Source organism: Rhipicephalus microplus, chromosome 1 (assembly GCF_043290135.1).
Source record: "Rhipicephalus microplus isolate Deutch F79 chromosome 1, USDA_Rmic, whole genome shotgun sequence".
Classification (NCBI taxonomy): Eukaryota; Metazoa; Arthropoda; class Arachnida; order Ixodida; family Ixodidae; genus Rhipicephalus; species Rhipicephalus microplus.
In genome coordinates this window covers 81,886,084-81,911,174 of record NC_134700.1, presented here as the reverse complement: position 1 = coordinate 81,911,174, position 25,091 = coordinate 81,886,084, and the positions used below count along the sequence as shown (strand labels likewise).

Below are 25,091 nucleotides of genomic sequence, written 5' to 3'. Positions count from 1 at the left end.
AGCCCAGACCACATGCTCTGGCGTTGCCCCTCGTTGCGGGGCACGAACCCATTCAATGAAGACAAGTGGCTGGTCGCTATCAAGAGTCCCTATGCCAGGGATTAATTGTATGATGTCCAGACAGCCCGCGATGCGCTGGTCGGGCTTGGCCTGACTGTCTCAACGTGGAAGCGGCCCGCTGCGCGTTGAGTCATGTACCTCAGGCTGCTATATCATAGTAGAGTACCAACTACTGTAAATTCTTAACCACATTTTCTAAACACAGTTCAAATAAATTTTCGCATCAATCTCCCAAAAATAAAAAGACGCCAGGCCTGCGTATATGGCGCTGCACAGTCACAGCGAAAGCTGGAAGAGCGGCCGTACAGATCCATTTCGAAGCATGGGTGGTGGTGGTGGTGGACCACCACCACCACCACCACCATTTTGAAGCACTCATTGGGTAACAACTGCAAACACACTTGTTTGATACCCACTACGGTATTTTTAATATAATTGTTAAGTAGTAGGTTGGTATTCGCTATGCTATTTTTCGTCATTCTTCTGAAAAGTGTCGTATCCGCTGAACACTTGCAAGCAAATTTGGTGCGGATTGTTCATGCAGTGCCTGACGACGATGAAGAATTATGCCTGAAGTGAGAGAGAGAGAGTGAGAATTTATTAGAAGGCAGAGAGGTCGGCCTGAGCTAGTTTGCTCTAGCCTGCTACTCTACACAGGGGATACGCGAAAGGGGAAGGAAAGAGGGATGAAGGGTGATGATGGGGACAGGAAGAGGTGGTGCGTATGTACAGTAGCCACTTAGCATACTACCCTACAGTCTAGTATCTAGTCCAGTGCTTTTTATAAAGTCTAGAACAGCCTTCGTAGTAGTTTTCGACACTGTTTGGTCGTTCATTGCTGACAATATTTGGCTTTTCACTTAATGGTGTTCGTCCGATGCTTGCCAACGTTGCAGTTAGCATTTTTCTTTGCACCACGTATAATGCACAGTCACAAAATATGTGAACTATCATTTCACGCACTTGGCGGCGTTCACAATTTGGGCTGTCCGCACGGCCGATTTGGTGGGTGTAATGGCGAGTGAAGGCGACGCATAGGCGAATTCGGTGCAATACATTAGCATGTCTTCGGCTGACTTTATTTGGAAGACGAAAAGTCATACCGGGGTCTGTTTCCCGCAGGCGCTTGTTCTGGTGATCTGGTAGTGACCAGTAAGTAGCAGCGTATTCGCGCATGAGCGATCTCAACAATGTGTTGACGTCACTTCGCGAATACGGTACTTTGACGTACGTAGGAGCGTTGTATACTGCTGCTCTTGCTTCGCTATTAGCTGTTTCATTGCCAACCAGGCCACAGTGTCCAGGAATTCATTGGAGTGTAATCAAGTGATCGCTCCTGTGTGTTAGGTCAAATGCTTGGACGATTCGCAACGCTAACTCGTAGAATTGCCCTCTTCTCTAGCAAGAATGGATAGCTTGAAGCGCTGATTTGGCATCAGACAGAATCGTCCATTTACGCGGTGCTTGGTCGTTCACAAATTTTATGGCTTCTTGTATAGTAACAAGTTCTGCAGCTGTCGAAGATGACCTTTGATCTACTTTGTATTGTCGGTAAATACCGAGTTGAGGTAATATGAAGGCTGCAGCTGAGGTGAATGAAGTTACGGATTCATCAGTGTAAATGTGCACAGAGTCGCTGTATCGGTAATCCAAATGTGCCAAGGTGAGTTACTTGGAGGCATTTTAAGAAACACGCGACTTATACGAAATCCCACGCATGTGAAGGCACACCAGCGGTTTATTCAATGTCGATGGACGCACTGCAGGGGTTACGGCAGGTGCAAAGCCTAAAGGGATCATGTGCCTATGCGTATCGAGGCATTGTGAATACGTACATCCTGGTCGGTCCACTTGTAGCGAAGAGAACGGGTGCTGTGCATGTCGGGTCAGCAGACGAAGGTGCACTCGAAGAGGCTCACAGGATGTGTAAACCTTTATAGGGTAGGTGCGGGACTTCTCTATAGTACCATAGGTTGACGTGCACCGTAGCAGGACAAGAGATATTCTCATTGCTCGTGCCTGAAGGCTCTCTAAAGTACGAAAGCACGTTGCACGCATGCTGGAAAATACAGGTGAGTTGTACCGTATATAGCCCACAAACAATGCCTTGTATAACAGCAGAAGACTTTTCTCTGAAGGGTCCCATCTCAGTCCTGCTATAACATGAAGAACATACACAAAACTGATTAGTTTGTTTCGCAGCACAGTCACATGCTTTGACAAGGACAGGTTGCGATCAATGACGACCCCTAAATAGCGGTGGTGCTTGACCGTGGAAATCCCTGCTCCGTGAGCGAACATTGGGTACCGCGACATTGATTTCTTCGTAAATGCCAATGCAGCACATTTTGCTATTGAAAGTTGCAGGCCCTGACAACGTAAGTACTTCGATGTTATTCATGTGCCTTGTTGTAGCCTTGCTCTCAGTTGTGGTCGCGTTGCTACAGATGCCCATATGCATATGTCGTCTGCATACGCACTGATTCTGACAACGTCGGGAAGCTCAGCCTCAAGGCTAATGAGTGCTATGTTAAAAAGCATGGGGCTGAGGACGGTGCCTTGCGGAACTGCACGGCTTACGAGGTGCCTAGCCGTGTCACCGTCAGATGTCGACTTTATAATGGTACGTCCTCCGAGATAGCTCACTATCCATGCATGTAGTCAGCCACCTACGCCGATGTCTTCAAGTGCGTCTAGAATGGCCTCATCGTAGACGCTATCGTACGCACCTTTTTATCTAAGAAAATAGCCCCGACCAAAGTACGACGTTGTCTTTTCTTTTTCAAAAGAAGAAACTAGATCCACAACACCGTCTATACATGATCGACGTCTACGGAAGCCATTTACAAAATCTGGTAAGCCGAGATTATTCTCCAGTAGCCCTTCCAATCTTGCCAGCACCATGCGTTCCATCTCTTTACCGATGCAACTGGCTAGGGCAATGGGTATATAAGAAGACAACCCGTGTGAACACTTGCGTGGCTTCAGTAAGACCACTATGCGGCTGCACTTCCAACTCTGGGACTGTCGCTGTTTCCCACGTAGAGTTGTAGAACGACAAGAGAGCCTGCCTTGCTTCCTGGCTGAGGTGATATAGAGCCGAATAAGTAATTCCGCCAGGCCCTGGTGCGAACGACCGTCGGGACGCAGAAATGACAGCGTCGAGTTCATGCATTGTGAATGGTAAGTCGAGGCGATCGTTGCTGGATGAGGCTAAACACGAAGGTGATATCGGTGAGGAGGACATAGCTACGAGTAAGTGGCAGTAATCTTCTGCAATCTCTACTTCAGGTCGACCTTGCTTTAGAGCCAAAGCTCGGAAAGGGAACAACTGTTGAGTGGGCGTCGGAAGGCTTCGGACAGTTTGCCACATTCGAGACAGGGGTTTTCTGGGAACAAGAGAGCCACAAGATACCCTCCACCGTTGCCTACCGAGCTTATCGAGGTGTCGCAATATATGTCGTTGTGCTTGGCGTGCTGTAGATAGGTCAGATGGGGATTCCGTCCTCCTGTATTTCCTCTCTGCGCGGCGACGTATTGCACGAAGGTATTCATATTGTGCGTCAAGTTGTGATCTTGGTAGCGACACATTCACAAGTTTCGTATGCGTTGTTAAGGTTGGTGGATTGAGGCTTTCTATTTCAGATATAGATTGAATGTTCCCGCACTGAGCATTTACAGAAGCTTGGAATCCTGGCCAGTCTACGCTTTTCACGGGCAGGGGAGTCGAATGACGGAATCCTTTTAGCTGTACATATGAAGGAAATGGTCACTTCCATGTCTTTCAGCGTCTACGAACCAACAGGTGGTAGGCGAGAGACTTCTTCTCACAAAACATACGTTTAGACAGCTGCTGTACGATGCGCCACGGAGGTAAGTAGGTGAGCCATCGTTAGTGAACATCAGGCCCTGATTGAGCACAAAATCGGCAGTGTCCCTACCGCGGGTGTTCATTGAGGCAGAACCCCACATGGGATGATGTGCATTAAAATTCCCAGCTAATACATGTGATAAAGGGCAAGCTTGGAGCACAGACAAGAGATGGAAACAGTCCACGTGGCTTCTAGGAGGAATGTATCCACCAATGATTGATATTGAACGTCGCTTGTGCTTTATAGATAGGCAAATATAGTCGTTAGAAGCATGAGGAGCCACGGCATGTCTCACGTACGTTAAATCTCGACGTGCGCATATAATTACTTTGCTCGCATTTCGATCTTCGCGTGACCACAAAGTGACGTATCCGGAAATCCGAAACGACAGCATCATATTCGGCTCACTTATTACAACCAACGGAAATTTGTATTTAAACATCCGTTGTCGAAAGTCAGACAATCGGCTTCGCAAACCTCGTGCGTTCCACTGCATTATAGCTGAGGTGCGCACACGTTCATCGAAGAAATTCGCCATATTGTTTATGGAAGGGCCAGTCATAGCGGTTCCAGCACGTTGAGGATCTGCACTGCTGTTTTCGCACCTGGCGTGTGTAGCTCGTCGAGAATGGCACGAATAGACTTTAATAGATGCTTCAGCATAGTTTGATTCTTCTGAGTGTCTTGCCTATTATTTTCCGCCCTCTTTGTAGTTGCAGCCCATGATGTGGTTCTTTTTATTGCTCCGGTCAGCAGCGAAGGCCACTCAGTATCTGAAGCATCGGCGTGCAACGCGGGCGTTGGTCCACTTTCCGCATCCCTGGGACGTGGTGCGTACAGCATAGGTGTAGCGGCTTGATAATGCGCACGCGTATGTTCATCTGTTGCTGATGGTGATGCATCACTCCTATGTCCACTATGCTTTCGCTGGTGTCTATGTTTTGGACGATGTCTGTGTCGGTGAATGGGCGTGACAGCCTCTCTATGTGTGTCGAGCTGTCTCTGACCATCTTCCGCAGGACGCGAATTTCTTCTTTGATCTTCGGGCACTCCTTCGACGTTGCTTCATATGCACCAGAGCAGTTTGGGCATTTTAATGGAACAGCAGTATCGCAGTTCTCCACCTTATGAGATCCGCCGCGCTGCTGACAAGTTGTCTCACTTTTGCACACTGCACTGACGTGTCCCAACTTGCAGCACTTGTGACACTGCAAAGGCCGTGGCAAGTAATGGTGCACGGGATGTCTCACGTATCCAACCTTCACGCTAGGGAGAAGAGTTTCAGAATCAAGTACTAGATTGATGCAGCGAGACGGCCCGAAGCGGTGTATGGTCACGATTCTGACTGTCGACGTCACAAGTTTCTGGAGGTCAGCGTCTGTGATATCAGCGTCGACGTCATTTATCACCCCAGTCGTTCTTCCTTTCCCATGAGCGAGAAACGCATGAACTGAAATACTTTCGAGCTGCCTGAAGTGGATATGCGCGACAGTTAATAGGTGAACAAGAACAAGCTTTTGTAAAGGGTTTCAAGCTTGGACGACGCACTTGTTACGCTATTCGCATTGTGCGACGACTGGTAGTTTTTTCGCTGTTTAATAACGCCTTATAAGTCTTATTACGCGACGATTGTTTTCCTGAAATAAAGCCTGCTTAAGGCAAGTTTGCCAGCAGGTCCCAAGCATGGGCATGAGTCAGTGGTATAATACCGAACTGACACCCAGTGGACCAGGGTTTGAGCCCCACTGTGTCATTTCTGCTAGGTTCTTATTTGCTAAGTTCGTGCGATATAATTACGCACACCGGCGGCGGCGGCGGCGGCGGCGGTGGTGGCGGCGGACAACTACGGTGGCGTGTGACTTGAGGTGTGATCGCATTATAGATTTCGCTGTAAAGCAACCTCTCATGTCTGTACAACTCTGTTTTCAGTTGAAGAAGACCCGGGCTTTGTGACCAGCTTTTTATTTATCATCTTGGTGATATTTATTGTTTTTGTGGCGACAGCCGGAGTATAAGCCTGTAATATACAATCCAATGAATATTGCTTTTCTCATATCGTCAAAAATAAACCAGTTTCGCAAAAAATTGTTTTGCGAAAATATTTACCATTCGGTAGCTTTAGAATATGACAGTGCGCAGCCAGCGCACACACTGTAGGGCAACGTCAATGCTGTCAGGTATCAAGTTGTTTCTGAGGAGGCATTTCTGAAAACAAAAAGAAAAGAATGCTGAAGAAAAATTATGCTTTCTTTATACCTGGACATGAAAAATATTTCGGCTCAGTGAACCCTCAGGTGGAATTACTTTAGCATTGCCAAATGAAATTACTGAGTTCAAAAAAAGCCTAGCTTATCGGTGTTTACTGTCTTGGTTGATATGTGGGGTTAAACGTCTTAAAACCACATTTTATTATGAGAGACATCGTAGAACGTTTACTCTCTTGGCGACTAATGTGTAAACACTTATTCGCCTATAAACATCAATTTATCTCTTATTCTGTATTAGAAGCAAACCTCGGCAGGCACTAGAGAAGAAAAATTAGGTTAAAACAAACTATGAATTATCTGTTGTGATCGTAAGTGAAGTCGTTGCAACTAGTTAGAAATACTCTAGTGGGTAATGCGCAATAAAAAAACATGGCCCATTCCTCTGTCATAGGAATCCGTAAAACACTAAAGGGAAAGGTGCACTGTAAATGAAAGAAAAAGTTAGCCCAGTATTGGCATGCTTCCTTAGAAAGGATGTCTAAAAGCGATAATAACGATAGTTTTCTGTTTGCAGGCATTGCGTGAGATATAAAAAGTCAAAGCAACACATGGTGGCATGGTGACTCTGGACAGTCAGCGCCATCCTTGGTAGAAAAGTGGCAACCGAGTATGTACATCACGCGTTTTGCCTTCTCGCCAAAGCGCTGCTGCTCGCTTACGTGCTCATGCAGAGAGCGCGTGGTGCTCTTGAGTCACCTCACAATGTACCTCCTGTAGTGCAGCTTCATAAAAGTCTCTGAGGTGAACGAACACTTCATGATGATGCTGATATGTGGAGTTTAACGTCCGAAAACCACCATATGATTATGAGAGAAACCGTAGTGGAGAGCTCCGGAAATTTCGACCAACTGGGGTACTTTAAGACAAACACTTCAGGGAAGTGAATCTAATAAAACGAGGACCACTCCTTAGTCAAGTTTAAAATGTGGAGCAGATGACGGAAGATGAGGATGACCGAACCACTGCGAAATGCATTTCTCAGGTCCGTGACAATACCGTTTGCGACGTATGCCTCGATGCATGTGTATCGTGTTTTTAAAAAGAGAAGACAGTCATGTCGGCTAGAGCTGCCCCAACTAAACAAAAAAACAGCCCCCAGTGGTTTCCTGCCTTTTTAAAGCGAGTGATATGAAAGGAAGGAAAGAAAACACATGAAGGGAAGACTTAGTGTGACGTGATAACAGTGATAATCTGCAATCTAATACATCTCCTCTTCCTGATGCAATAAAAAAACAAGTTTAGGGAACTTGGTGGAAGCTGGCACCATAATATAATCGTCGGGATTCCGTGCGTTGCCTGGTCGACCATCATTCACCTGAAGAGTTGACACCTCAATGATGAGCCCATTGTATTGTGATCGTGGAGTTCGCCAGACCTTGTTCAATGTGCGTTTGCTCTCCTGGTGTATTGCGGTCCCTTCTTTCATCAGGATTGAACATGTTGTTTACCTGGGGTCACGGCATCTTGTTGCTCCTCACTCGCATCATTTCCTGGTACGTGCAGCAGGTGTTACCTGCTTCGCCTCAGCATCCGTGGGTTCTCTGTATTCACCATATACGACCTTGGTGTTAGTTGTACCTTTACTGTCGCTGCGCGTGACCAGTCTTCCTTATGTATGCGCACTGACGATCCCCTCTCGAGTGGTGGTAGTGCCTTGCCCCTTGAACGCTGGCGATGCTTTTTCACTGGAATGCCGGGATCGTCTTGGTATTTGGGCAGGGTCATACGAAGATGTGCACCTTGCAGTAGCTCGTCCAGAGAGTGACCATCTTCCAGAGTTCACCTATAGGCTAGAAGTCCCATTCAAAAGCCACCGTGGGAGTCATTGGTCTTCTTTAGGATGAGCTTGACAGTCTGGGCCCCTTTTCTGGCAGTCCATTTGTCCGCAGGAACACCGGACTTGATATGATATGCTGAAAGTCATAATATGCGGCGAACTGTCAAAATTTTGTGATCTAAACTGGGCCCATTGTCTGTACATACTTGAACCAGGCTGTAGTACCATGAGAAAATGGCAGATATTTTATTGACGACTTCTTTGGCTGTTGTGTCACTAAGCTTTTCAACAACAGAAAAATTGGAGTAGACATCGTATACGATGACGTAGGAGGCCCCACGGAACTAGAAAAGGTCCATTCTCACCCAGTGCCAGGGCTGGCCCGGGATTGGCTGCATCAGCAGGGGCTCACTCGGCTGCTTGTGTGCATACCTCTGGGAAGCACTGCACCCCCGAAGGAAGGAATCAATAGTTCTGCTAATTACAGGCCAAAAATCTAATTTACGTACTCTCGCTTTGCAACTATTTAGTCCAAAAAGTGCATCGTGAACTCGTAGAATAATTTCTTCTCTAATTGCTTTAGATATGACCAGTTTGCAGCCCTTGAGTTGTTGTCCTATCGCAGATAGTTCTCTGGCAAAAGTCTTGATTTCACCTTCGACTGTGTCACCTCGTGAGATATGTTTCTTCACCTCACTCGAATATGGGTCGTTCCTGGTTTCATTTTGCAGCCATGCCTTCATGGGCGAGCTTACGATGCTTTTTTTCATCAGGCTTGAGGCTTTTTTTTTTCATCAGGCCTGACAAAAAAGCACTGCAATCGGGGTGCCATATCTTCAGTTTCCTTTGTGAAATGGCAAGCAGGGGTTTATGGTCCATTTCATTTAGTACCTTACGACCATAAACAAAATTAAACTTCTCAACTGCATACACTAAACCTAGTGTTTCCTTTTTGATGTGCGAGTAACGGGTTTCGCAGTCAGTTAGTGTCTCTGATGCGTACGTCGCTGGGCGCCAGTCAGTGCCATGTTTCTGCAGCAGGGCAGTGCCTAAACCGGGCCCTGATGCATCCGATGTGATTTTAGTGTCCTTCTTCTGGTCAAAGAGCGCGAGTAACTGAGGGTTTGTTAGTGCATCGCACATTGCCATCTATTCACGCTGATGTGCTGTAGACAATTCGAACACGGCGTTTTCTTTGACAAGGCTCCACAGCAAGATTGTCTTATCATTCAGTGAGTGTACATATTTGCGTGGAATAATTGACAACGCTCATTATTCTGCGCACGGCGTGTCTATCTGTGTGTTCCGGCAGTAAACAGACGTTTTCAATCAGGTTGCAATTCGGGCGTATTCCCTGCTCACCTATTATGTCACCCAGGAACTCAATTTCTTAGAAAAAGCATTTCTTTAGGTTAAAAGTCAGCCCTGCTTTTTGTGTTCGTTTCAGCACAGAATTTAGGCGTTCGTTATGCTGATCCTTACTGTCACCCCACACTAAAACTTCATCTATGTATAGTCCAACACCCCCTTCTAATCCCTCAAATATTTCTATTAACATTTTCTGAAAAATTTCAATTGCTGACTAAATTCTGAAGGGAAGCCGCAACAAGCAGTAATGCCCGAACGGGGTCGCGAAAGTGCACACTCGTGATGAAGCTTCGTTCAACGGAATTTCGTGGAAACCCGCCCTGGCATCCAGCCGAGAAAAAAATTTGCACCTGACAGCTCTGCCTCAATCTCTTCACTTCTTGGCATGTGGTAGGGCTCCCGCTTTATTTCATTTTTTTATTACCTCGGAGCCATGCAGACTCGGAGGGACCCATCTTACGTGCAATAACAAGAGGGCCTACCCAGTCTGTAGGTTCGTCCACCTTCTTGATATTAGAGACAGATTCCATGCGTTCCAGCTCTTGTCGAAGAGGCTTCTTCAGGGCTATGGGTACCCGTCGGGCTGGGTGCACGACTGGAACCGCATCCTCTAGCAGGAACATTCGGCATCGCCTTCCGACACAGCCCGTGCCTTTAAATAAGTCTGGAAAACCCTTTTCGAGTACCGGCTCGCTCCACCATTTTGAATCCACAACTTTCGGGATAAGTCCAAATTGCTGACATGCGTGCAGTCATAATATGGCCTTTTGACGTTCTTTGACTATAAGGAAGGTCAGAGCATGCGTCACGTCATTTAGCAGCAACATTTCTCTGTTAAATCCGACATGCTTGATGGCACTGTCGTTGTAATCTCTCAAAATTACATTGCTTTCTGCAGTACTGCTGTAGTCTTGAAATGGCGGAAAACAGACCAAAGAATTATGTTGGCTTGTGAACCCGTGTACAGATTGAATCTGATTTCCTGGCCGCATATTTTTCCGCTCACCGTGCAGTCTGCGCTTACCCCGTCGCTTACATCATAGACGTGTATATTTAAAACGTCAAATCTGTCATCTGTCTCAACTTCGAGTACTTGTTCTAGGTGTCACCAGGGGCGGCGCTTATCACATATTGCAAAATAGTTCGACTTATTGCAAGCAAAGCATGTCTTTCCATACGCTGGACACTGCCTTTGCGCAGCTCTTTGTTACATGGTCGGCACCTAATTTTTTTTTTCGTAGCGCTCTGCCCGGTTGGTATGATCTACTTGCAGCGTTTTAATTGACCAAACAACACTCTGTTGTGAAGAAGTTTCCGCTGCTTTGCACATCTGCTCCACATTCAGTTAGGTTGAGCCCTTTCTCGCAGCATTTTTTTCTCTGATCATCGGGTTATTTTGCCAAAAGAACCTGGTCTCGAATCATGGATTCTTCTGGCGTGCCAAAATTGCATAGCTCAGCTTGTCTCTTGAGCTCTCGCAAATGTTGCTCCAACGGCTCTCCCTCGTTCTGCACGTGAAGGCGAAAAACGTGCCTCTCGTCAACCTCTTTCACTTCGTCGAAACAGCATTCATCGAACTTCCGCCGCACTGCCTGGTAATTTTCATTGCTCTAATCTTCTTCTAACGAGAAGTTGTGTTCGAGGACTTCTTGCCGGTGATGGTGAGCAGAATTGTTCTCTTGGTGGCTTCCATATTGGGCGGTTTAGTGGGCATTGCCACAAAGAATAGTTCCAGTTTTTGCTTGAACATCTGCCACTTTCTTCGTAAATCGCATGACAGCTGTAGTTATTCTGGAGGCTTGACGGTATCCATTCCATGTAATATTTAGCACTTTTGACATCCTGTATTGTGTCTTTAAAAAAAGCAGGAGTCATGTTGGCTGGGAGTGCACCAACTAAACAAAAAACAGCCTCCGGTGGTTTATTTCCAACCTTTTCAAAGCGAGCGATATGAAAGGAGGGGAAGGAAACACATGAAGGAAACGCTCAGCGTGACTTATAAACACTTATAATCTGCAATCCGATAGAGTATGTCTCTTCCTGCCGACATGAAGCCGCATATTATATTGATTGATATGTGGGGTTTAACGTCCCAAAACCACTATATGAATATGAGAGACGCCGTAGTGGAGGGCTCCGGAAATTCAGACCACCTGGGGTTCTTTAACGTGCACCCAAATCTGAGCACACGGGCCTACAACATTTCCGCCTCCATCGGAAATGCAGCCGCCGCAGCCGGGATTCGATCCCGCAACCTGCGGGTCAGCAGCCGAGTACCTTAGCCACTAGACCACCGCGGCGGGGCATCCGCATATTATATCGATGTGCTGCGTTGACGTTTGTATTGCGGTGTTGTCTGCATTGCGGTGTTGTCTGCATTGTTGTGGCAGCCTACAACACAACAATACTTATGAGCTCGCCCACACTTTCGTTGGCTGCTTCTTACATCGCGGAAATGCAACTTCGCAAAGCGAGCGTCTCATTTTAGCGCGCCAAGCTGACGGCATGGCGTCGAAGTTTCTTGCACCGATTACAGCACGCGTTTCGCGCGTGTCACACGCTCTCCCGTTTCGGCGAAACACAGTGACTCGCCTGCGTCCTCCCTGCGCTGATCCTCAAGTTTTCCGGAGCTTGCCACACGAGCCAGGTGTGGTATTCTCGCCGCTCCACAAACTTGAGCTTCGGTTCTCTACGGTCAACATCTGGCAGCGGCGTGAGAAACGAAAGTTGTTTTGGAACGCATAGGTACGACTAGGTGGCCGCACCATGTCGTTTTAGCAAAGGGTAAAAAAAGTGCTTTTCGTTCATAGCGCAGAACTGTCAACGCCCTGTAATAAACACTGTGGTATTTAGAGTTACGTAACTTTGCCTTTTAAAAATAAAGTAACACACTACATAATACTGAAGCAATGTTGTTGCCAACAAACATGCATAATATTTGCTTTTTGATTGACAATGTTCACTGAAATGAAGGCAGCCAGAGACCTGGATGAGTTGGCGTTATGCAATAGGTTACACTTTCGCTCGGGTCGCTGGATTGACTTACAGATAGACAACCGGAAGACAGACAGACACCAAAATATCAGGATTGATTTATCCTAAGAAGGAAAAGCGTCTTTCAAACCCTCCACAACCGGCCAGAGAACACATACCACATTAGAGAATGGAAACCATACCTTTGGACTCTTGTAATGAGCCAAGTTAGTGGCGACGTACTGCAATGCAATACCGCGAGGCAAGATGGCACTGCTAGTACTATCATCTTCACTAGTCTGACGCATTTTTTTTCGGTGCTGGTTTGGTGTTCTACTGCAAGTTTGGTTTGGTGTTCTACTGCTGCTCGTTTCCTGTGGTATTTTTTTCTCGCCGCTAACTTGCAGTTCGTGTGTATAATTTTTGCCAAGTGAGCAAACTGGCCTTAACTGGCAAAAACAACGTTAATCAAGTCAGGCTTACATCATTTATTGCGACTGCTTAATCTCGTACTACTAATGTATAAGGTCAGGTCTGAACGAAAACGTAACTCGTACAGGTCGAAAGCATTCAACCCATGAGTAAAGACCCTTGAAAGCTAACAAACATATGCATATAACTAAACATTCAGATCGCAGAATGAACATCGCTCTAATTGTATTGCGGCGTTCGAGTTTAATAGCGTGGCTTCAGGACAAGGGTCACAAGAGTCTGATCCTGCCGCCACCTATGCGGCGCTTGTCAAGTAGTGTGAACCTTCAGGTGAAGAGGATGCATGACGTCGAATCGGGAACGAAACTTGCACATTGCCAACAGATAGCTCGCGCAGTCAGAGCAATGTAGATGCGTTAAATTTGTTACGTACATAAACGCGGATTCGTGCTATTCTGAATCTTTTTTTTCGTTTTGCATTGTTACCTTTATTTCTTTACCACTGCCCCATGTCGGCTTGTATGGACAGCTAGCCGTGAGTATTTATTTCTAGACCGTGAGACCATACCAAGGGTAATATGTGTTTAGGTGGGAGGCATAAAACTAGTTCAGGCTTGTTACATTTCTTGTTAAAATTAAGTTACACAACTACTGCTACTAGAATTTCTCATCACAAGTAATGACTGGTCTGCTGATTATAAAGCTAACATGTATGCTAAATAAACATAGTTATGAGGTGAGTGCTTTCGGATTGATGAGACACATTTAAAAAAAAATAAGCTTTAGGTATGCAATGTAGATTCTCGTTTTTACATCGTTGTTGGTGCTGATACAGTACACTGAACAACTGCTCAGCTTTGAGCACAATCTTTTTTCCGCATGGATATGTCGATAGAACTTGAGCACTCTCTTGCAAGCAAGCACTCCTGAAATCACTTGGTGCTGCATGATGTGAACCTGTGCAAATGCTGGATCAATAAAAGTCACATATATTACAAACTTGTGGTGTTCACTTTTTCATCATACTTGTAAGCTGAAGTTGTTTTATTCCTGCTACTTCAGAAGCTTCAGCTCGAAATATGTACTATCTTAGAGTGTGTCTGGAGATAGCTCAACACCATGTACATTTCAACTACCTTTCTAATTTCCTAGACTCTTTTACGGCAGTAGGGCACATAATTTCACTTCGTAGTGGTAAACGCTATATCTATGACAACGTAATTTAAACAGGAGCAGATGTACTGAAATAAATCTGGAACGTTGCTCTGATATATGAAAAAAAAAACAGTACCACATTCAATGAACACAGTCTTGCCCGTAACGACAATATTCACGTGATTGGTGAAGCTGTGCTGTGAGTTCTTACCACCTGGGCAATTTATTTTTTGAAGAAGCCCATCTAACATACGTGCGAAGGCTACAGCAAATCAATGCAGCCTTGTAAACAAGCTTTGGTGCATCTTTCGGTAAACTTCTATGAAATAAACACAAATAATTAAGACAAACCTGTTCTGAGTGTACTTTGTGAACTGTCTGGCAAGCAACCACTGAATCTCGGAAAGCATGTTATTGCACCTCACTGTGGTGGCGTTCAGTTAAAATGTAATAAATAATGCCTGACGATTTACATAAAAACCCTGAAGGACCGCTAGGAGGCCACGGAATGCGCCTGCACTTTATGCAAGCTCCTGCTTTCTATGCTAAATTTTGTAGTTCAACGCAGTGCTCATTTTGAATTTTTGTGCTGGCCGATTTACCAAGTCGCACGTGAAGAACTAACAGTTCCAAATAAGTAGTGAGTGATCGTCTACATGGTGGTAGTGGGAAAACAGTTATTCAGAAAAGACTGAAAGTTGTACTAAAAATGCAATTGGGTGCTCTCTTTATTCCGGAAGTCCACTGAAGGTCATCGCTGCTCGGGCGCGGACCACGAAAGAGCACTGAGCATCCCGGGTAGAGCAGCTGAGCAGAAACTCCACTCAAGCCTCTTTTGTGGGTAGGGCGAAGGGAGATGAAGAAGGAAGAGGTACGACCAGGCATACTGCAATCATGTGCTAGGTGTCGGCAAGCCCCCTACAATGTCCTATATATATATATACCTGGCGTAAAATGCTGGGCGGCTGCAGGACACAAAAAAGTGTCCGTCTGCAAGCGCCTCAGACGTCACTCGTCCGCTTTAGAGAGACCCCTTCCAGGTTCTGGGTAAAGACGGTGTAAGATTCGATAGTAATCGAGGATTTCGTGGTACTGCGTACAAGCATAGGTGCCTGAGGAAGACGCGAGGTCGAAATAGATAACAATTCGGGAGAGAGAAACGCAGGTAGTGGCATGAGCCGCTTCGTTACCGACGAGACCCACGTGGCCAGCAGTCCATACTATGCGGATGGAGTGAGGTTCTAAGTGCCATGAGGCCACCAGTAGACGGCAGCCGGAGGAGCTTTGGTACCATGTACGTATCGGGAACAGGCGATGCGCGAGTCTGTTAGGATCCTTCTTGCAGAGTGGTGAGAGGCAGCTAAAGCGACGGCTACTTATTGGGCCCGAGTGGCATCACATGAGCGGGAAAAGATGCCGTCAATGTGGTTACCCTCGGATATCACCGAGACCGTAAAGTATCCCGAAGAGGTTGGGCCTGAGACATATCAAACATGTGAGATCTTGGCGCTACCTTCCTCCCTGCAAACCCTTAAGCCGTTATGCGAACGCGCGAGCGCGTGTCGCCCCTTGGTCTCGAGTTGCATGTGACCCACCAAGCACTTGCACCTGGGAGTAGTGAGCTTCGCGTTCTTCTTTCGATCAGTAACCTGATTAGAGGGGGACGCCCCTTGTTACCCGCCCCCTAGCCTTTCGAGGCAAACATATTGCTACTACCAGACTACAAGATGAACGAATATATTGAAAACCGACGTGAACGACGAGATCCCCGGAAAGAAATTCGCTTGGACCGATGTCAACCATGGAAAAACAACAGGTAAAGAACATACAGAAAAACGACACGTCGAACGCAAAGGAAAATAGTATTATGAGCTGATTCAAGCATCCGACGAACAGCCCGAAAAGAGCACATAACCACACAAAAACCGTCAAAGCGACGCAATTTGAGGATGCCCTTTTTTCCTATAAATGAGTTTAAAATCGTCTACAGGCCACAAGCTGGACTCGACTTATCGAAATGGAGCTTAACAGCAATCACTCATGCTATCGGGTGATGAAGCGGCCTCGAACAACAAGATTTCTACAACAACGTTCGAGTTCAAGTGCAGCGCGTTGAAAATATGGTCATTGTTAGTACCATCGACACAAAACGCGCAACCAAGCTCAAAGACCTTGCTACCATCTAGTTAGGCAGCACTATTCTCGGCGTGATCTCCCCCTTGCGAAATCCCGACGATGCTCGCAGAGATGTCTTCTACGGACTTCTCCCAGGCTTTAGCAGTGCCGAAATTGTACTTGGCCTCAAAGTCGGCTCAAGACACGCGATCCTCAGCGCTCGCATTGCTCGGTCGGTCTTCCACCACCGCCATCACTTTCGACAGCCTACACATGACATAATATATCACCTGCCAAAGTGGACATTACCTCTGTAAACCCTATCGCAAGTTTGTGCAGTTCTGCCTCAAATGCAGTGCCATCGGAGACCAACAAAACATCTGTCTCAAGCCAAGGGAAGACTTCTGCTACAAGTGTGGACAAGACGCAGTTACGACAGATCAGGCTACCACTTTATGAAGTTAGACAACCAAAACTCAAAATGACGAGAGCCCTAGGCAATGGCTGTAGTTTACGTAGTGAGGACTTACCCGTGCTGCACAAGCCTTCCCCCCGCCCCAGCGGCTTCTTGCAAGACAAGCACGGTCGCAGGAAGTATAGGTCTATATTGCGATCACGCTGCAGCAAGCGCACAAGGTTCCAGTGACACTCCGCCCAGCGCCTATGCTAATGTAACAACAAAGATCCTTCAGATTTCTCATCTGCTGATAACTACGCATTTAGGAATCTAAAAAAGATGGTTTCGAGCCAGCAGAAGGCTTTGCAACGCCATCGTGACCAGCTTTAACAAAAATGTTGTCATTCATAAGCTTGTAAAACTATGCAAGGAACATAAAAAGATAATCAAGAATCAGAAAGCAAGCATAGAGAAGCTCGCTTGATTATTCGAAAAACAGCACCCAGCTAAACAACTGGCGAAGAAGCAAGCTCACCACGCCAAATATAGAAGCTAGTCAGGGAGGCCGAAATATTGCGCATGATGAAAACAGAAGTCACCGCTCTTGTCGAATCGCAGTTTACGGTGATAGTTGAGCCAAAACACACAGCAGCAGTCTAATCGACGCTCGAAGCACTCGTAGCGTTGAAGTTTGAGTACATGACTCCCCACATGGATGGCACGTTCACGACGCTCAGTCATACGATGGACCCTCACACAGCCTAAATCAACGAGCTCTAGTCGCAGCTAACCAACTTCATGGCTCATATCAAGAACAAGTGCATTAGTCAAGCGGAACTTGAAGACTGGCAGGAAAGGAAAAAAAACACGCTCCAGAGTGAAAAAGTTTTTCACACAATATATCCCGAACACGAGCACGTAAAAGCACTAAATATTCATGAAGATGACAGCCTCAAAGAATAGGATTCTGACTCTATAACCATCTTTTTGCATTTGGCAGCGGAACTGAGTGTTATACTGACCCAGCTAACAAATCTACAACAATATAATAAAAATCAACCTGACTTCGTGGCTTTTTAAGAGAACAATGCTGTAAAAGTGCGGCTCACGGGATACAACACTGTCGCCCTCAACCCAACAATCCCCATTCTACTAAATAAACCGTTGCGGCCCAGGCCCACAAGAAGAAAAGGCACTGATCACTCTATCGTGGACGAAATAGCAAAACAAAAATCGTAACAAAGCCTCTACCTCGCTGACACGTAAAGCCCACCACGAGATCAGGTCATGGACTACAATCACTTCATCTGCGAACTCAGCGAACGCACGAAAGGTTACCAGTAGCGGTCGTAGGAGACTTCAAGGCACCTCACAGAGGTTGGGGCTTTGCCATCACCACCAAAAAAGGGTTAGAGTCCACGACTCTGCTCAGGAATATGGCCTCACATTGTTTCTTTTTCCACTCCAGCCCAAGTAATCGGGAAACAGCGTCTCGAGAGATACACCCCCCGACGTCTCCTTTACACGAGACGTCAAGGGTGGGGATGAAGCTGTATCCCCGAGAGGCTTTGGCCGCCGTATATGATGTCGATAGGCAGCCGACAACAACGAGCCAGCTGGAGCGAAAGCTATTACAAAATAGAGCTTGCGCAGCACGTGGCTAGGCAAAACCACTTCATCGTTTCGCTAAAGTGGTTTGTTGTTAAAGCGCTTCGCCTAACACTACGCATTAGCGAAATGCGAATGCGCAGTGGTAGGCAAAGATGCAGTGTTCGATTATTTTCCAATTCAAAATTCACCCCGATGAGGGCGCCCCTACAAGAAACTGCAATGGTGCGAATGGCAACCACCATGCAACCATGACGCAGAGGGCAGTAGATACACTCCGGGTTTTTGAAGCCAGATCGTGCCGCAGTGGACTTTTTCGCCCTCTACGGTGGTTTGTAGAACTTGAGAGTTTTTGGTGTCTGGCCGCGCAGAATCTGCACATCGCGTGAGCCGAGTACAAGCAACGACACTGGAGAAGGACAAAACGTGCGGCGAATATGATTTCAACTCAGGTAACATGAAACCCGAGGAGAGGAGAAAGATACAGAGCCCTTTTTGTTGACGCGCACGCTGCTAATCTGCATTGACTTACTACGCAGACGACAAATCTCCCGCCGGTAATCAAGTCAAGATACAGTGCTAAAGTACCAGTGCCTATACATACAGTCATTAAAAATGAACATCATCATCATCATCATCATCATCATCATCATCAGCCTGACTACGTCCACTGCAGGACAAAGGCCTCTCCCATGTTCCGCCAGTAAACCCGGTCCTGTGCTTGCTGCTGCCAATTTATACCCGCAAACTTCTTAATCTCATCTGCCCACCTAACCTTCTGTCTCCCCCTTACCCACTTCCCTTCTCTGGGAATCCAGTTAGTTACCCTTAATGACCAGCGGTTATCCTGTCCACGCGCTAGATGCCCGGCCCATGTCCATTTCCTCTTCTTTATTTCAACTATGATATCCTTAACCCCCGTTTGTCCCCTAATCCACTCTGCTTCTTCTTGTCTCTTAAGGTTACACCTACCATTTTTCTTTCCCTTGCTCGCTGCGTCGTCCTCAATGAATATCAGCATGACGAAAACAGAGACGGCAAAGAAAGACAAACTAAAACATGCACTGACAAACGCAGACAAACTAAGCGCTGTACTTTGTCTTTTCTTTCCCGTCCCTGTTTTCTTCGTGCTAATATTTTTTTAAGATGAAAGTGCATCAACTCGCCCATTAGTTTTTTCTGATCATATATATACAGGGGGGCTGTGACTCTTAGGAGCGCTTCGTTTTTCGTGGGCGAGAGGGCATTTACATAGTCAACACGCGCCCTTCGCCCTCTCGCCACGTGGTAAGCGTGAGGTGGTGGGAAGAGTTCGCGGTCTATCTCTTGCACTCAAGAAAATCCACTGTAACAACAACAACAACAACAACAAAAACAAAGACAACAAAAACAACAACAAGAGCAGCGGCAGCGGCAACAGCGGCAGCAGCGGCGGCGGCGGCGGCGGCGGTGACGGCAGCAGCAGCAGCAGCAGCAGCAGATGACGGACGCTGCTTGCCGACAATTCTCTGCGGCCTTTTCCTATTAATAGGAGCTCGGCGAACAGCTCACCCCTGTCTTCGGTCTTGTTTCGGCATAGTCGCTTGCGTGATGAAGTTTTCAAGACTCTCGACGCAAATGAGGAAGAATGGATTGTGTATCACCGTAGTGAATGCTGCCCCTAGAGATCCGCTTTTGGACGCGCATGCCATACCAAAGCTCATAAGTCCTTGAATTACGCCTAATGCAGCCACGCAGCTGACGCACCTGGAAAGCCGGTACACACAAACATTTTCTTTCAATTTACTAGCGAGGACTCCGGCGCTTCGATCGTTCAGTCACTATAAAAATTAGGGGTAGTAAACACAAATTCGCCTAGTCTTTGGGTTTGCCACCTCGAACACACATGTGGCTTTGTTTATTGCTGTGTTTTCAATCTGTATCAGATAAAAAGTTGTACTGTTGTCAATTTCTTGAGCCGATATAAATTCGTGAGCCTAAATAGGTAAAGGGGGCGAAGCGTTGCTGCTAAACCTTTACTGAACTTCTTCTTGCGTCAAAGCAGATCCAAGCCACACTGAGCCAAAATAACGAAGGTTAGGCAATACTAGGCAAAGTTGTGTGTAACCCACGATTCCCATGCTGACTGAAGCGCCTTGCCTTGCACCTCTCACAAATATTAGCACCAGTGTTCTTCCTATAGTGTACTTATCGGAAAATATGTGTACGCATTCCCTGCGCCGTTCTGAGACACCTGAACACTTTCAAACGCAAGTTTGGGCTACTATACAGTTATCAACCAGCCTAAAGGAGCACTGACATCAAATTTACTCCTGGCAAGTTTTTTGCATCAACAACAAGCCACAGACCGCGTAGCAGCGATTCGCGACTTCGAACGCATCTGAGGGATGAATAACTATCACTTTTATTGATATATAATACAGGCATCTAGCACGATTCAAAATAGCCAGCAATCCCGCCTTTTTTTTAGCGCTGGTAGCACTATCAGCGGTGCGACCTCGCGGTCACCTCCAGATGGTGCCACAGATGACCACTTCTCCAGAGAAAAGAGTGACGTCAAGCTCAGCTGCTCCGCACACATTTCGTCTGCTAGGCGGAAACACTCAGTCATGCCTTGTGACCTGCATCGCCGTCATCGCCATACAAAGTGTCGATTCGGGTTGAATACGATAGTCTGAAGCTCGAAATCCTCGCAATTCACGACGTCGTGAATTATTTTTGCTTCAATCGACCCTTCACAGGAAAGCGATTTCAAAATGAACGCCGTTTCTAGCAGAACTCAGGAGGTGCCCCAGGATGCTATGTTCGCTCGTGGGTCTCAGTTAGCTATATTGGTGTGTTTTGGCCTGCACGGCATTCAGGCATACGCAAAGGGATCAATAGAATATCGCTATCGGGAATGAGCATCAGCGGAGAAATGGAATAATTTCCCTGCTAGCCGGGTTCTTCTTTGCGCTTCCATATGGACCCACCTATCCGGCCTCTTGCGGTTGCGGCCGCGGTAACTTTTTGTTATGCAGATGCAAAGAATTCTACATACAAACTAGAATTCAACAATACCTGCGTGTTACTTGCTAGCGATGGTATCTCTCTATACACTGTTCCACTTCGTCAACTTGTGGTCGTGTTGGCGCGTAACATACATATACGTGATATGAAAAGACACCCTTATTGCGCTTTTTCTGCGCTTCGAACGAGACGACTGAAACTCTCAACGATTCTTCGACATGCTGACCAATAAGCACACGTTGAACCATGCTTTTCTCCTCGACGTTCTTTTGAAGGTGGTTTGCATCTTGGTAAGTTCACGAAATCCTTCAAAGCGGTGCGACGAAGATCAGACATGCCGAGCGAGTGTGTATCTAGGCTTCGGCGCAGTTGTCACCAGAGTAAGAACACTCGAATCGTAGACGTCATCACTACTAGCGCATCCTCACTCAGGGTGGCATGTGTGGAATGTATCACACTGAAGACGTAGCATTAGTGTCGATGTCGCAGGACATCCCATTTTTATTATTAAACTATGGTACGCTGTTTGCTGTAAAAATTAAAATAACTTCCATGCGACGAATTCGATTGCAATTTGGCCAAGACAACCTACGCACACCAAAGCAATCCCAGGAAAGGCACATGTCGATTCTGAAGTTGTTGTCAGTGCTTCTTTAAAGAGACACTAAAGGCAAATCGCAGCTATGGCAGAGTAAAAGCTCAGTGTACGAAGATCAGCTGCTGGGGCAAGGCCGCTGCATAAAAAACACATTGTTCTTTATTCAGTGGCCGGGGTGCGAGTTTTCGAACGTCTACAAAGGCAATATTTTCGACACTAGTGCCCTACTTAACGAGAAATGAGGCTAAATATATCACACGATGAGCACTATGAGGACACCTTTTTTTCAATGATTCCGTGGACGTCAGAGCGTCCGCCTACAACGAATTACTTGTATAATCAAACTAGTCGCAAAAAAACAGAACCTTTCAATTTTTAACAATGCCAAATGTTCATTGATGCTATTCTATGGTACCACAGACTCCTTATATTATTTACAACATAAAATAGCGCTGAAAAAGTTCTACCACATCATTATGCATTGAATCGCAATGGGCTAAAGACAATGGAGGTATTCTTTGATAAATGGTGGCCACAAATGTTACTGTAACAAGTGAAACATAATCAAGTGAGCGTGTCCGTGCTTTCCTCTAGGCATGCGTAGCTAGTTTTGCATCTAGTAGGCAAGACGGCGAGCCTTGACACCAAGAAGTAGAAAAAGAATATTCCATTCTCGTCGTCATGGCCACGATGCCTGGTAACGGCGATCACGAACTCTATTAGGTTTCAATGCCCATATATATAGTACCATCGATGATGCAATCACGGGATCACGATGACGCGATTCAGTTTGCCAGCCAAAGTGTAAGCCGTTCCTTGACGCACAACCATCTTTATTTATTTATTTATTTACAGGTACCTTACAGGCCCTTGGTTAGGGTACTGAGTAAGGGGGGCTAACAAAGACATGTACAACAAGTAAAAGGGCGAAAGGTGCCAAAACGTAAGTTCAAGACATGAGTAACAAATAAACAAGGAATAAGTAAGAATAAATTGACATCATACATCGTTACCAAAAAACTAGAAAGATGCAGTTCATGGCACGCAGCAGTTAGGAAGTGTATAATACGTGTAAGTAAAATGGCACAGATTGTGGTATAATACACTGGGAAAATCATGAAAGCGCTTACAGGAAGTGTGAACAGTTCGTCCTAAGCAAACAAAAATAAAGCACAAAAAATAAGGGGGCAATAAGCGCAATAGAAAAAACTTTTTGCACAGCATTATGAATGTCATATACATACAAGAACGAAACTGTGAACATGTAATTATCAACCAAAATGTAAGACCAATTTGTTGCGGAAGGAAACAGGGTTAGTGTCAGATACCAAGTTATCGGGAAGATCATTCCACAACGTGATGGCACGAGGCAAAGTGGATGCGTTAAAAGACTTCGTTTTGCCGTACATGCGCGAGAAACTAAGCCGGTTGTGTAGTCTAGTTGATAAATAGGAGGGTCGTTCAATTGGAAGTCTGGTCATTTTAGTGCTATTGACGTATTTATGAAAGAGGCATAAAAGAGAAATGTTGCGGCGAGTGGATAATAATTGAAGTGAATAATCCATTTCAAGTTGTGTTACGCTGCAGCCGAAATTATAATTACGAGAAATGAATCGGACTGCCCTATTTTGAACTGCCTCGATCATGTTGGTTAAGTAATTTTGGTGGGGGGACCAGATTGGGGAGGCAAATTCAAGTTGAGGTCGAACAAAAGTTTCTTAAGCTAGTTTTCGGACGTTAGCGGGGGAGGAATGTAAGTTACGGCGTAGGTATCCCAGTGATCTCGAGGCATTTGCGCAGATGTTAGTGATGTGAGAGGACCATGAAAGATTTTGTGTGAAGTGTAGGCCCAAATATTTGTATGTGGAAACATGCGAGAGCGGGTCATTATTTATACGGTATGAAAAAATGGAGGGGTCATGCTTACGGCTAAATGAGATGGTTTTGCATTTTGATGCGTTTAGAACCATTTGTCACGTCTCACACCATTTCATAACTACATCAAGGTTTTTCTGTAGTGCGTAATGATCGTTAGCATTTTTGATAGGGTGGTAGATTATGCAGTCATCGGCAAATATTCGTATGAATGATGTGACGCCATCAGGCAAGTCGTTTATAAATATAAGAAATAGCAGCGGGGCGAGCACGCTGCCCTGTGGCACCCCGGAAGTTACATCGCATATTGACGACGAATCGTTATTGATGACAGTGAACTGTTTCCGGAGAGAAAGAAAATTTCAAAGCCATGATAAGGTTAGTGAGTCTAATTGAAGAGCAGATAGCTTTGAGATTAGGCGGCAGTGGGGCACACGGTCAAACGCTTTCGAAAAGTCAAGAAAAATGCAGTCTATTTGGAGGTTATTATTCATGTTCGAGTGAAGGTCAGTCGCGAATTCTAGCAGTTGTGTCTCGCATGACCAACCTTTCCTAAACCCATGTTGATTGCGGAAAAAGAACTGGTTAGACTCAAGATGGTTGTAAATGTGCGAAGCGATAATGTGTTCTAATAGCTTGCAGCAAATGGATGTGAGATTGGACGGTAATTTTGGGGTAGATGTTGGTCTCCAGACTTGAACAATGGGGTAACTTTTGCAACTTTCCAGTCGTCAGGTATCTGCCCACACTCTAAAGATTGCTGAAAAATATAGCACAGAATGTTACTGGTTATGGAAATTTTGTTTTTTAGTACTTTTGAGTTAATGTTATCAGCCCCAGCGGAGCTAGACAGCTTCAGCTTAGTTATCAGACATTCTATACCTTTAGCTGTAATTTCGATAGGTTTCATGTACTGGTAATCATAATCGGGCACGTTAGGTAATGTAGATTGGTCTTCCCGACTAAACATTGAGGCAAAAAGATGTTAAAAGCAGAACAACACTGGCTGTTAGAAGGAGGTTCGTGATTCTCATCATGTAAGGTAATGTGGTTAGCATCCCGATTGCGAGATATTTCACGCCAGAATTTTTTTGGGTTTGTTTTTAGGAGGGAGCGCAGGTCTGTTGAAAAATATTTAAGTTTAGCAGAACGTAAAGCTGCGCAGTAGGTGTTTAAACACTGCTTATACTTATCCCACGCACTGGCTGTGCGCAGGCGTTTAGCATTTCGGTAGAGACGTTTCTTCTTATTTCTTAGTTGGTTGAGTGACTTAGTGAACCAGGCATTACACTTGACAATAGATATCGAAACCAAGGGAATGTATTTATTAATGAAAACGGTCATTTTGTCACAGAAAATTACCCAGTTGTCGTGGACCAAGCGATTGCTAAATGAGGTCAAGAATACCTGGTTAAAGAATATTTCAAGTTTATTGTTGATTTCGGCATAATTAGCTTTATTACAGTCGCGAATTTTTTTGGTAGTTTTGCCGGAAAACGTTACAGGAAGATCAAGGGTTACTTCAAGAAGTCTGTGATCGCTAAGACCTTCTCGGTAAAGGACTTCCACGACTGTATCAGGGGCT

General features: G+C 45.8%; 1 protein-coding gene across 1 annotated transcript in view; it reads right to left on the bottom strand.

Moving 5' to 3' along the window:
• Positions 1–6,050: 6,050 nt before the first annotated feature.
• The window catches only part of LOC142765458 (uncharacterized), a 141,865-nt gene continuing 122,824 nt past the window's right edge, over positions 6,051–25,091 (bottom strand). Inside the window, exon 6 of the mRNA XM_075866498.1 lies at positions 6,051–6,137. Within this exon, the coding sequence (XP_075722613.1) occupies positions 6,051–6,137 (87 nt within the window). The remainder of the gene's footprint in view (positions 6,138–25,091) is intronic.